This window comes from Bos indicus, chromosome 18 (genome assembly GCF_029378745.1).
Source record: "Bos indicus isolate NIAB-ARS_2022 breed Sahiwal x Tharparkar chromosome 18, NIAB-ARS_B.indTharparkar_mat_pri_1.0, whole genome shotgun sequence".
NCBI classification, from domain to species: Eukaryota; Metazoa; Chordata; class Mammalia; order Artiodactyla; family Bovidae; genus Bos; species Bos indicus.
This window is the reverse complement of record NC_091777.1, coordinates 8,794,383-8,807,688: the sequence shown is the minus strand read 5'-3', so window position 1 is coordinate 8,807,688 and position 13,306 is coordinate 8,794,383. Positions and strand designations below refer to the sequence as shown.

The 13,306-nt window shown below is 56.4% G+C and overlaps 1 protein-coding gene across 1 annotated transcript in view; it reads right to left on the bottom strand.

The window, feature by feature from the left end:
* CMIP (c-Maf inducing protein) overlaps window positions 1-13,306 on the bottom strand; it is a 212,795-nt gene that overhangs the window by 78,760 nt on the left and 120,729 nt on the right. Inside the window, exon 2 of the mRNA XM_070770369.1 lies at window positions 1,351-1,476. Within this exon, the coding sequence (XP_070626470.1) occupies window positions 1,351-1,476 (126 nt within the window). The remainder of the gene's footprint in view (window positions 1-1,350; window positions 1,477-13,306) is intronic.

The window sequence follows — 13,306 nt, the reverse complement described above, 5'->3', positions numbered from 1 at the left end:
TTCTGGTGCTCAACATTCCTCAGAGGCCAAACTATGTGCCTCTCAGCTCCAGCATCGTTGAATAATCCGGTGGCCACTTTTGGGGAAACAAATTTTAGGGATCATCTCTCTGGGCTCAGAGCAGTGTCTCCCAGGAGAGACAGACAGAAAGAAAATGTTCCTGAAAGAGAGGCGAAGGAAGACCGTCCTCTCGGAGGTAAGAGTCCATTCCCTCTGGACGAGCAGTCCTGACTTGAGTCCCCGCTGGAAGCCCAAGGGAGAGCGATGATGGTAGGCCATTGAAAGCCGACAGGAGGGGGCTGAGAACACCCCCCTGAGTCATAGGGGGCGGGGATCCCAAAAAAGACAGTGTGTGCCTCGCGTATGGGCTGCGGCGGCTGTGCCATGAGCTCTGCCTCAGTCCCTTCCTAGGCGGACCCACCTCTCCCCACCCACGAGGTCCTGGCAGGGCTGTCAGAGTATAGGGCTGCCTGTGCTAAAGGTGGGCGTGGCCCCCCGGGGTGAATCAGATCACAGCCCAGCCAAACAGGACCTTCCAGGAGACTTGATAGGAAGATACTGAAAGGAAAGTGGGCTCTCACATTTTTTAAGGATTACAGACTCCAAGAATGCAGCCTGAGGCTGCCAGACATCCGTCTTTCCCATCACATGGGGAGCCTCTGTCTGACAGCGAAGCCAGCACACAGAAGCAAAGCCAGGAGATGGAGAGATTAGACATTCACGATCGCGTTTGACTCCTGGGTCCAGCTGTGCCTGAAGTCCACTCCCAGACTGCCCAGTTACGTAACGCAGCCACAGCATCAAATTCTCTTCCTGCTTCAAATCATTTGAACAACATCTGCATCATTTCCAACCAACAGTCCCTGATCAGTACACACAAAACCTGCACTCTTTCCCAAGGAGAGGGCTCCTACTTCCATCAGGGCCTCAACAGACCAAGATTAATGAAGAGTGAGAAATCTCCTCACTCACAGTACAACAGAAGGTAGTACATCTGTCGCATACTTGCTTTTTATAGCCTTTTAAAGCCTGTGTCTGTGTGCCTCGGTTTCCTTATCTGTAAAATGGGAGACAGGAAAACTGACAGTTTGGTTTTGTTAGGAGAAACAAAACACAGCCCGGGAAGCTCCTTGGTGGGGACAGGCGCTCAGCAGGAGCCCAGCCTGTGCACACTCCCTCCACCGCTTCCCCAGTGAGCCCCCATTTACACCTTTCTTGTACTTGGAGGGAAAAAAAACCACTCCAAGTCAAACAGTCTTTCCTCTTGATAGCTGGCCGTCTCCTAGGGGAGGAGGAGGGCGTTGAGCGGGGACGGAGCAGAAAGTGCTCGTTCCTGTTTACATGTCCTACCTGCAGCAGGACAGTTCCCCCAGGAATTGTGAGCTGTAAACAGTACTTCGGGGCGTTCTCCCAGGACAGCAGCTGAACGTCTTCAATTGCGCTGTAGGAGACTGAGTTTTCCATGTACCCAGTTGGCTGCAGCAAAAGAAAAAAAGAAAAGACATACATCGGTTATGAGATCAGGCACAATCACTGCCTCGGAAAACATTCTCGGTTTAGCAACGAGCACGCGGAGCTGGTACAGACACCTGGCAACTCTGGAGGCCAAAGGAGTTGTCTTTCCTGGCTGGCGGCGCTCAGCTGGAGGGGAGGGGCCGGGGCAGACACCCGCCCACGTGTTTCGGGAGGTGCGGAGTCAGGACTAGACCGGGGGCACCTTGGGGGTGACGCCTGGCCACTGCTCCTCCAGGCATCTGCAGGACCCAGTGTGGCCAGAGCCGGAACCGCTCCACCCATCACCGTGTCCCAGCCACCACCCTCCCCTGCCCAGGAAGTGGTCATAGCCCCCTGCCCTCCAGACTCCCCTCCTGTCTCCCCCTGCAGACACATGGTCCCCACTTGGCACTCAGGGCCGCGTCCCGAGTCAGCAAACTCGACCACTCCACGCCTCTGCTTGCGTCTGCCAGGGGTTCCTGGTGACCCAACCACTAACTCCACCCACAGGCTCCCCGCATCTGGCCTCGCACCCGCTCCAGTCCCACCCCACCTCCCTCTCCCTCTCCATGCACCCCGACACGGGCCTGCGGACAGCACTCGGCCTGCCCTGTGTCCCCAAAAGGTGGGGTCACCCCCACCCCACCCTGCCATCTCCTCTTCCACTCTCCAGACCCCGAAACCCACAGGGCCGCCCCCTCCCTGGGTCCCGCATGCTCACTACATCCGTCTCCATCCCTGTGACCTGTGTGGGCTGTCTGTCTGCCGTCTGCCTCCCCCAGGCCGCGGCTCCATGAGGTCAGGCCACGGCTGTCTCGGTCCCCACTCTGTCTCCAAGGTCCGGTGCACGGCAAGGACCCAGTAACTTGTGTTGAAAGGGGGCGACTGGTGAGGGTTATCACCAGTCAGTGCCGGGGTGAGGGTGGGGCGAAGGAAATTCAGTCACTCATGGCTGAGTGAGCTCCTCTGTGACGGAGAGGAGGTGCCAGGCACCCAGAGGCCATGTCCTTGGCACTCAGGGCCCGGGAAGCCAGACTTCAGCAGCGTCGCAGGCGAGTGTGGCCCAGCTGGGAAAGGGGACAGCTAACACCTCCCGCAATGTGACACAGGCCAAGGCTCCCTGAGAAGGGTGACAGCTAACACCCCCCACAATCTGACACAGGCCAAGACGCCCCGAGCGTGCGGCAGGAGCTACCGCCTTTGACTCTTACAACCATGCCCAGAGCAGGTGCCGGGCTGTCCCCCTGCACGGATGAGGAAAACGAGACTCAGGAGGTCACCTGACTGGCCCAGGGCCGCCTGGCTGCTGGCTCAGGGATCTCCGACCTGATCAGTAAGCTCTGACACAAGCAATGTAAAATCTGGGGCCCAGCAAGCGAATTTCCCCCTAAGGACTGAGGGCCTCCATGAGGCTTTCTTTTTTTTCTAAATTAAATTTATTTTTTAATTGCAGTACAATTGTTTTAGAGTACTGTGTTGGTTTCTGCCCACCAAGTTGTTTATTTTCAATTCCTATCTGCCAAAGCTGAGATACGGTGGTGGTGGTGGCTGAGGAGCAGAAAAGGGTTGAAGGCCTAAGCTGCCTCAAATTTCCCTGATACGACCAGCTCCCACGCTCAGGCAGTCAGAGGGACTGATCGATCAATTCATTCACTCACTCACCCAGTCAGTCACCTAACAGACACTTAACTGAGCACCTGTTACCTTCCAGGCCGCGTGCTGGCTGCTGTGGGATCTAGCAGTGAACAAGACGGAAGCCCAGTGGGGCAGAGAGACAACAGACAGACAGACAGAAACACCCAGCGACTGCAGAGTGGTGAGTGCGGCACGGAAAACCAGGACCGGCCGTGGGGCACCGAGGAACGAGGGCGGCAAAGTGCGGCTCGGCGCAAAGGGCCGGGGGCGGCCACAAGATGGGGGCACTCGCTCGGGGAGGAGTGAGGCAGGACGGGTGAGAAAGGCCGTGGCGAGGCGGGCCAGGCCACACCCGGAGGCACGGGCAGGCCCGGCGGGGCTCCGGGAACGGGTGCCCACGGGCGGGAGGGGCAGGGCTGCGGGGCGCTCTCCAGCATCACTGGACTGCTGCGTGGACCGAGAGGGCGGAAGCAGGAACAGCCTGGAGCCTCCTCCTCGGGTCCAGATGAGCCAAGAGGCCGCCCAGACCGCAGCGGGGATGGGGAGCCAAGTTCACCCGGCCCTTCTCTCCGGCCCATGGCCCACCCCTTGGCACCAACCCAGGCAACCTCGGTGTCCAGCCAAGACGGTTTGCCAATGCATCCCAAAGGCAAACGCGTGGGCTCCCCATGGCCCCTCTGCCCTGCGCCACAGCCGTCACGTTCTCAATATTCTGCATAAATGACTCAGCCCCGACCGCACGTCCTGTCCTGAGCAGACCAGCAGCACCAGGGGCCTCGGGGATTCGTGTGAACAGGCTTGTGCTGCCTGCTGACTGTCTCCGTGCTGGGGTTTTCAGCACAACGCGATGGGAACTTTCACCTGCCCTGTTTCACATGCCTGAGGTTTAGGAGGTGATGGGTATACCTCCTTGACAGACGAAGGAAGACTTTCCTAAGTAAAAAATGCCCATCCATGCGTAACATACTTGGGAAGAAGCTTTGGTGACTAGTTTTACGTATTAAATTAAAAATAAATAAATTAAAGAACTCTCCTTTAGAAAGCAGTGGCGCCTGCATGCCTGGACGCGCTGAAGGTCTTTCTCTCCTTGGCGGCCCACAGCTACCCCTTTGCCTTTTCATGGTCTGGCTGGTTCCTAAACCCCAGCCCACGGTCCCCTTGGTGCACAGAGAAGTCAGAGAACACGGGCCAGGACGCAGTTGCTTTGGCATCTAGAAAATCACCTGGCCACACCCAGCAACGGGTACGGAAACCCATTCGAAAATCCCACAGTGGTACAGTGTGTGAGCACATGGAAACCCATTCGAAAATCCCACAGCGGTACAGTGTGTGAGCACATGGGGCGGATCTGATTATCGAGGAAACGGCCAGTTCGGAGTCACACCTTGGGCACGTGAGCAGAAAGCCTGGATGCTTCTATTTCCCACCACGGTGTCCTGGAGACTGAGGCATGGAGAGGCCCTGCACTGCCCGGAGCCCACGCCCACACCAAGCCCGTGGGAACACGCTCCAGATGACCACGACAGGTGGGACTTAGTGTGACGGGGGGACAGCTGACCACCATGCCTGCTTTTCTCGTGACCTGGCTGCAGCTGTCTCAAGGTGGCCTTGATTAGAAGTTTCAGCACAAGCATTTTCGGGAAACACTGGATATAAATAAACACATACTGTTTTGTTTTTTTTTTTAAAGCAGATGTATTGCTGTTTGAAGTAGTACTGGCAAAAAGCAAAACTTGGAGAATTAATGAGTTCTGTGTTTGAGCCACTTACTTGCGGGTCTTTGTATAAGTTACTGCACCTCTCTTGATACCACTTCCGCCAATGGTAAAATGAGAATTTATTAGGTAAAATAGAATTTAAAGGGGATCCAATCTGTTAATGGCTCAGCACAGCATCTGGAACACACTGAAAAACTCAATAAAAATAAACTATTGTGAGAAACACTAAACTTTTTTATCTCCAGGATCCTCCTCCCCTAAAGCCATAATTCTAGTCTAACCGTGAGAAAAACATCGGACAAACTCCAACCGAACGACAGTCCTCACCAAATACAAGGTGAGTCTGAGCATCTGTCCCTGTCAAGTCTACGCAGACAAGATGACTAAATGGACTGGAGGCCCATATGAGATGCTGGGACAGAAAAACGACATTAGGGGAAAACTAAGGAAACCAAAGTGTGAACTTCAGTAACAGCACATCAGTATGAGTTCATTAGCTGTGACAAACATCTTGTGCTTTCATAAGATGTTAACATTGGGGGCGGGGGGCGGCGGGCAGAGAATCTTCCCGGCGGTCCAGTGGTTGAGACTCTGCACTTCCAAGGCAGGGGGCGTAGGTTCGCTCCCCGGTCAGGGAACTGAAACTCTGCACGTTGCACAGCAAGGCCAACCCTCCCCACCCCACCCCGCAAATGAAAAACCACCGCGGAAGGCGGGTGTGGGGTCTGCAGGAGCTCTCTGTGTGTCCTTGCAGCTTTCCTTTGCCTCTCAAACAGTCCTGATGCAAAAGCCTCACTAAGAAAAGCGCCCCGCTGCTGCTACCGCTACTGCTGACGCTCTTGTCAGCATCGTGGACGGGCCCTGGAGCCCCTGAGGTCTCCAAGGGGTGCGGGCAGCCTGGGACTGGAAGACCCCCGGCCCTCTCTGGATGCAGGTGTCAGCCTGTGCAGGCCGAGGACCTCCTTCATCCTGGGTACTTTCACACTGCCGGGACGCTTTCACAGAGGACTGATAATTCCCTGGTAATCTGAACACGATGATCAGGGCTACAGCAGAGGAGATTCCTGCATGGGGTAAAGGCTGAGTTAGGTAGAAAGGAAAAATTAAATTCTCTGCTTGAGGAGAGCGAGGAAAACCCGCTCTAAGAGGAGTTCTTAAGAGAACATTAAGCAGATGACGAGTTATCGTACAGTGTGGCTCTGTTTGTATGACATCCTGGAATACGCGAGAACTACAGCGACGGCTCCGACCAGTGGTGGCCAGCAGGGGGGCGAGGGGACTGGTTACCGAGGGGCACGGGAGTGGGGGCACCTCTGGGGGCGATGGAAACAGTCTGTCCAACGGTGGTGGGTTACCTGACCACACACACTCATTGAAGTCCACAGATGCACACACGCAGGAAGTGGATTTCACCAAATGTAAATTACAACTCAAACCCGACTAAGAAAGGCAACGCATGAACGTTCAAGGTAATTTGGGAGAAATGATGAATAGGACGAAATCTCTCAGACAGAATCGTCATCAAGACCGCTCACAAGCACTCTGGCAGACCGCCTGTGTTATTTTTTAACACCTCACTTTTTGAAGGTCCATACAGTTCTGTAACTTGCCTTTTCCCACACAATGCTGCAGCATATGCCCACCCCATCTTCGGAGCTGTTAAATATTCGACCCCGCGAGTCTCATCGCCACTCCGGCCTCTCCCCCAGACGGCGCGGTGGTCCCGCTCCGTGCTCACACACAGCGCCACAATGGACGTCCCTGTGAAGCACGTTCTCCTGCCCCGTGTTTAGGATTACTTCCTTAGGCCGGATTCCCAGAAATGGAATTACTGGGACAAAGGGTAAGAGCATATTTTATGTTGCTGCCAAACTGCTCTCGTTAAGGAGAAATTAAGGAGAACTGGGGAGCCCTGGCTAGGACCAGGGGCCTTGACCCCGGGCCACCAGCTTGGCTGGTCCTGTGGGCTGCGGCGGGCCTGCGATGTAACTGCAGGGCAAGGGCACTGGTATCTCAGAGGCTGCGGGGGGCCCTTCTGCGGGGCGGGGCGGGGCGGGGTCGGGGGGAGGTCCTTCTGAAAGCAGGGTCCTTGCACCTGGGGAAGCTGGGGGACAGGTCGGGGTGCCTCTGTCCTCTTGCTCTCAGAGACTGATGAGGAGCCAGGTGGGGGCCCTGTTGTAGACAGACCGGGAAGAGACCACGGCCGCCTCCCTACCCCATCACGTAGCACCTGGGCTTGTTGGAGGCAGCAGGGTCTGGAGAGATGTCATCAAGGCCCCCAGGGACCCCCAAACGCCCTCAAAGTTGACATTCCAAACCCTGGACCTTCTCGGGTTTCCCGTGAGGCAGGGAGCAGGGTGACCACAGGCGCCCCGCCCCCTCCCACCCCAACAGCCTCTGACCTCGGCCCCTAAGGCCGGCAGGATGTCTCCAGGCTCCGCCTCCCCTGCCTCTCCGGGGAACCCCTCCCTCCCGCCCAGGGCTGCCTGCCTGCTGGTTTCCATGGGGATTTCTGTAGAGGCAAGTGAGAATCATGACGTCCGCAGGCCCCCAAGATGAGGCTCTGGGCTGATTCAAGACACAAGAAGGAAAACGGCTTCATGCACAAACACTCTCCAAGGCCCTGCATCACCATGGATCGCTGCAAACAGGTGGATCAGACAGAAGCACTCTGGCGTGCAGGGCCTGGCACACAGGCGGCCACTGGCCAGCTCCAGATGCCGACGCCAAGCAGGCTTTCATCAGTTATGGACATTTGGTCTGGGGTCTGGTGGTACCCCAGGAGCTCTGGGCCGCCTGCCCCGGGCCCACCCACCTCTCTCTGTCCCATCAACCACCCCTGCAATAGCCCAGGCCTCCCTGGGGGCCAGGAGGGGTCGCCCAGGGGGCCGTGGGATCGGCAGGACAGAAGGAAGAGCCACCGGCCCCTGGTCCCTGCTGCACAGACCTCGACAGAGCAGAGGCCAGGCCGAGAGGGCAGGCCCGGAGTCCGGGGCTGGCCAGGGCTGCTCTGCAGAGACAGTCAGGAGGCCCTTTTGGGCTCATTAATCACGAGTCCAGCCATGGCAGCTGCCCCCTTTTATGGCCAAACAGCTCAAGAAGTTTAATAATAGAGCTGAGGGCTGATACTTCCACGTTCAGACCCTTCCAGCCCCGGCCACTAGCGTGGGCATGGGAAGCCAGATGGAAACCAGGGCCCCAGGGGTGCTGTGCCACCCTGGGGCGTCTTTGATCCGAGTGGCTGATGGAGGCTCTTGAGGGCCAAACGCAAGAGCAGCACACGGCCAACCAGCAGGTGGGCAAACGTCCCAAGGATCACAGACGCCCCAGGCGCCTCCTCACTGACTCTTCACGAGGCCCCTGGGAACCGGGAGCGGCTGGTGTCCCCGGTAGAGGGGGCCTGAGGCATCACGGCCTGCTCAGCACAAAGGCCACGTCGCTGACTCAGAGGCCAGGTGTGGTCCACGGTGCCACATCCCCTGCCCGTTCCGTGAGACGATGGCCCAGGAGCCCCAAGGTGACCAGAGGGTGCAGGAGGGGGCCTCTCAATTAGGGCGGTGGGGGGAAGGGGTGTGTGTCACGGGTGCACACAGCTAACTACGGCACGGGGTGATAAGCGCCCCGGTGCCGACGTGAGGTACAAAGGGCAGGCCCAGGGGGAGGAACACTCTGGAACACTGGGGAAGGCTTCCCAGAGGCGACCTTCGACCCAGTGGGCAGGGCAGTGCCAGGCACTCCCGGCAGAGGGAAGGGAGGGTCTCCGGGCCTGCGGTGTGCGGACCCCGGTCTCAGGACAGGGCTGGAAGACAAGGACTCCCAGGGAGGCCTGGGACAGGACCCCGAGCAGGGCTCAGCCTTGACTGTCCAACCCTCTAATTTCTGACATTCCCCCCCACTTTTTTTTTTTTTTTAAACGAAGGCAGACCATATAAACAGCAAAATGGAAAAAAGCACAAATACTTGACTGCATTTACTTTTGTATAAATCTAGGCCGAGCCTGCCCAGGTCAAACCACGGGCCATCTGCGACACCCCATGAGGCGGGCCCCCTCAAGCCCATCCTGAGGACTGCCTGGCAGTGTCTGCTCTTCTCGATCTGTCGCGAGAGCTGGGCCCCTGGGCTGCTGCAGCTGGAAGCGCACGCCCACGCGCCTGTGTTCTGCTCGGCATCCTGTCTGTGTAGACGTGTGCCCAAAGCTTCTTCCATCGCACGCCGTCTTCCTCCCTACGCACCCCCGCTGTCTGCGGACCCTTGTCTATTTGCAGTTTGGGGCTGCCGTGTAGGAAGATGCTGCACAGGGGGGGGTGGGGGCAGGGGAACAAGAGCTCCCACTTGGGGAAATACCCGGAGTGGGGTTGCTCCTGGGCCACCGAGTAAACTGCTTTAAGTCCAAGAACATCGGCGTGTGGGGAGTTCCCAGGAGGTCTGCTGTAAACACAAGCTCGTCTAAGGGCCGCTATTCTCACATACCCACGCCTTAAGGAGAACACAATTCCTGAGTCTCGGGGGTGGGACCAGGTGGGGATGGAGCCCGGTTTTCTCAGGAGTCTTTCTCCCGGCCTCTGAGGACCGCAGGAGGCAGCACCCCCCTCAAAGCTGCACTCAGAGCCGCCGAGGACGTTGCCGGGCCGCCGAGAAACTTTCTCTGTGGCTCACGTGGCAGAAACGGACGTCCCTGTTCCCTTCAGGCCTGGTCTCCTCGCCAAGCTCGCACAGACGCTGCTCCAGGAGGAAAGGGCGTGTCTGTTCAAGACTGGAGCGAGCGCAGAGCTAAAACTAACACTTTGGGATTGACGTGAGCGCTTAGCTCCCAGATCACAGGCCGCTGTCAAGCAGGCCTTAATCCGCTTGCTGTTTCGGATGGAAGGATGTCGGCAGAGACAGGGGGGCACACGGCCATGTCCTCGCAGATGAGCCAGTTGATGGTGCGAGTCGGCCAGGGAAAGCTGTGACCTCGGATGGCCTAGAAACAGGGCCCCCTGGCTCTAGGGCCCTCTAGGCTGGCCCCACCCCGGCGCCATCCTGTGCAGTGGGCTCCTGAGGACAGGGACCTGCCCCTCTGCCTGCGTCCGCAGCAACTGTCCTGGTCGAGGGCCGTCTGCGCGCCCGTGCAGGTCGTCTTCCCACTGACTCCTTAGAGGGACCCACGAGATGGGCGTCACCGTGATCCCACGTTACCGCTAAGAAAACTGAGGCCCAGAAAAGCCACGCCGCCAGGCTTTCCAGGAGGCACTAGCGGTAAAGAACCCGCCTGCCAATGTAGGAGACATAGGAGACCCAGGTTCAATCCCTGAACTGGGAAGATCCCCTGGAGGAGGGCATGGCAACCCCCTCCAGCATTCTTGCCTGGACAGAGGAGCCTGGTGGGCTACAGTCCATGAGGTCACAAAGAGTCGGACACAACTGAAGTGACCGAGCACACAGGCAGGCCGTGCAGCCCGTTACTAGTGCAGCCCGGACTTGCACTCCAGCCCTTCCATCTAAACCAGAGGTGGGGAAACTTTCCTGCAAAGGGCCAGACAGTAAATTATTTAGGCTTTGTGAGTCACGCGGCCTCTGTCCTAACAACTCAACAGTGCTGCTGAGGTGTGCTGCAGCCACAGATGGTAGACAAATGACCGTGCCCGCGTTCCAATAAAACTTGATTAACAAAGACGGGCGGGGGACGGGGCAGGTGTGGCCTTGGCGCTGTTTTTGACTTAAACCACTCAAGAGGAGTATAAACAGGTGATGGACAGATGGACGGGAGAAAATGAGTAGACCGTTCTCTCTCCTCACTTTCTATCTAGGGTGATGTCAGCATATAACCTTTACACGTGGAAATTGTCTTTCACTTACGCTTTGTCATCAAAGAGAACTTCAGGCCCGGGTTCACCCCACTCTCAGCCTAAGAGAGAGAAGGAACTGGGCTCCTTTTTACGAAGCCTGACGATGCAAAGGTCTTTGCAAGCATCAGCGATCAACGCACTGAGGTGTGCGGCCCCGTTCCTCCCATTTTACGGATGGGCCTGCAAGGTGCCAGGAGGCAAAGTCAGCTGCAGGGGAGCCGTGGAACCCAGACTGGGGCCCCGACTCGTCTAATCCCCGGAATCGCTGCTCTGCCCTGCGATGCTGGTAACAAAGAAGGCCCTGGAGCAGCCACTGGCTTGCAGCAAACGGAAGAGGAGGGAAGAGAGGGCAGGGGAAGGAAGAGGCTTTTGGGGACGCAGAGCACGAGGTGCCACTGGGTCTCCTGCTCTGGACACCGGCTCTGACGCTACACAGGCCGCCCCGGGGGGCCTATTGTGATCCGCTGAAGTCACCACAGGCATGCCCGTCAAGCAACAAGTGGACTAAGGAAAAGCTCTAATTAGACATGCAAACATAGCAAAGAGAAAACGTGTGGCTGGTACTGGCCCCCAACACATTGCAAGATCCGAAAGGCGGCCGATGACACCCTTGGGGGCGGGGCTGGGGCAGAGTCCTTCTCTCTGTAGGTTGTCATTTCCAGAAGGTGCTGCCCCGTGCTAGCTGCAGCAAGGCGGACGTGGCCCTGTCTGGTCAGGGCTGCAAGGATGGCCTTTCGCATGCCGCTCAGGAGTGTGTGTGCTTTTGGGGTCCCCGGGAGGGGGCGGCACCGGGGCATGGCCGGCAGCTACTCTGGCCCCAGACGTTTCTCAGCTCCTGCCGTCTCTGACACTCTGTGAGACAGAATGTCCCCGATCTGGAACAAGAACTTGCGAAAGGTGAGCAGGTCTTTTCTTGCAAAGAAAGAGAGAGACAAGAGACCCTACAGGCTGGGGGTTGTGGGGGTTAGTATGGTCTGGGGGTTGCGGGGGTTCTGCACTTGTCGGGACAAGTGCGGCTCTGAAGTTTCCACAGTTCAACTCCCTGGAATCCCAGCATGTGGCTGGCTCTCTCAACAAGGACTGAACGCTGCGAGTGAGTACTGGGCACCTACTGTGTGCCAGCAGCCTCACCATGGCCGAAGAACGCTGACAGTGACCCAACATCAGCTACCACAGCCCAGGGTAGAATAATCCAGATTCTAGGCAGATACCCGGACAAATCCACTACACCTTCATGCTTCTGAAATCAGATTAAAACCACCAAAGGATCGCTACACACCTACCAGAATGGCTCTTAAAAAGAAGATACTATCAGCACCTCACACACATCAGTATGGCCACAAGCAAACTAAAACCAAAACCCAGAATATGAACAAGTATTGGTGAGGATATGAAGAAATCGAAACTCTTGGGCACGGCTGGTAGGAACAGAAAATGTTGCAGCTGCTGCGGAAAACACTTGGAGTTTTCTCAAAAAATGATACACAGAACCACCATACGATTCAGCAGTTCCACTTCTGGTATACACCCCAGACAACTGGAAAGTAGTTACTCCACCAGGGAACAGATATTTGTACAGCAGATTCACAGGCGGCTGTATTCAATATCCTGTGGTAAACATAACGGAAAAGAGTATGACAAAGAACATGTGTGTTTGTGTGTGTGTGTGTGTGTGTGTATAAAACTGAGTCACTTTACTGTACAGCAGAAATTAACACAGCATTGTAAATCAACCATACGTCAATCAATTAAAAAAAAAAAAAAACGGATCTAGAAAATTCCAAAAAGCAAACCAAAAAAAGGATGGAAATTCGAACACACGCTGCAACATGTATGAACCTTGAGGACATTATGCCAAGTGAAATAAGACAGTCACAAAAGAGACAAATACCATATGACTCCACTTACTTGAGAAATCTAGAGTAGTCGAATTCGTAGAGACAGAGAGTAGAAAGACTGCCATGGCTGGGGGTGGGGGCGGGTGGTGGGAGTTGAATCAGTATGGAGTTTCAGTTCTGCAAGATAAAGAGCTCTGGAGAAGGATGGTGGAGAAGGATGGTGGTGACGGGGGCATGACAGCGTGAATGGACGGATGCCACAGAACCGTATGGCTAAAATGGTCAATTTTACATCATGCATATTTTACCACCACAACAAAAAAGACTTGGGGAAAATGATAATAGTCAGTGACAGTGCGATGAGGGAGACCAGCACTGCTAGTGAGAGCAGGAGCTGGTCCCAGCCCTTTGGAAAGTAACTTGCAGCGTTTGCGAAAGCCGACTCTCCCCTACCTTCTGCATTCCGGGACCGCCACTCCCAGGTCCCCCCAACCAGACTGCCCCCCACACGTCACCATGTCCCCTGCGTCACAGCAGCACTCCACAGGCACCCATCGATAGCAAGTAGCGAAATGAAGGGGTATTCACCCAGTGCAAAGCTACGCAGCCGTGAGAACAGGGGACTACACATCTATGCAGCAGGGTGATGAGTTTCACCAACAGAAGAGTCTGTACTGTGAGAGTCTGTTTACAGAAGGTCCAGACGCTGGCCCAGGCAGGGCAGGGGTCGCTCTGGGGGAGAGGGGTGGCTGGAAGGGGACCCAGGAGGGTCTCGGGAGTGGCCACCCTCTTG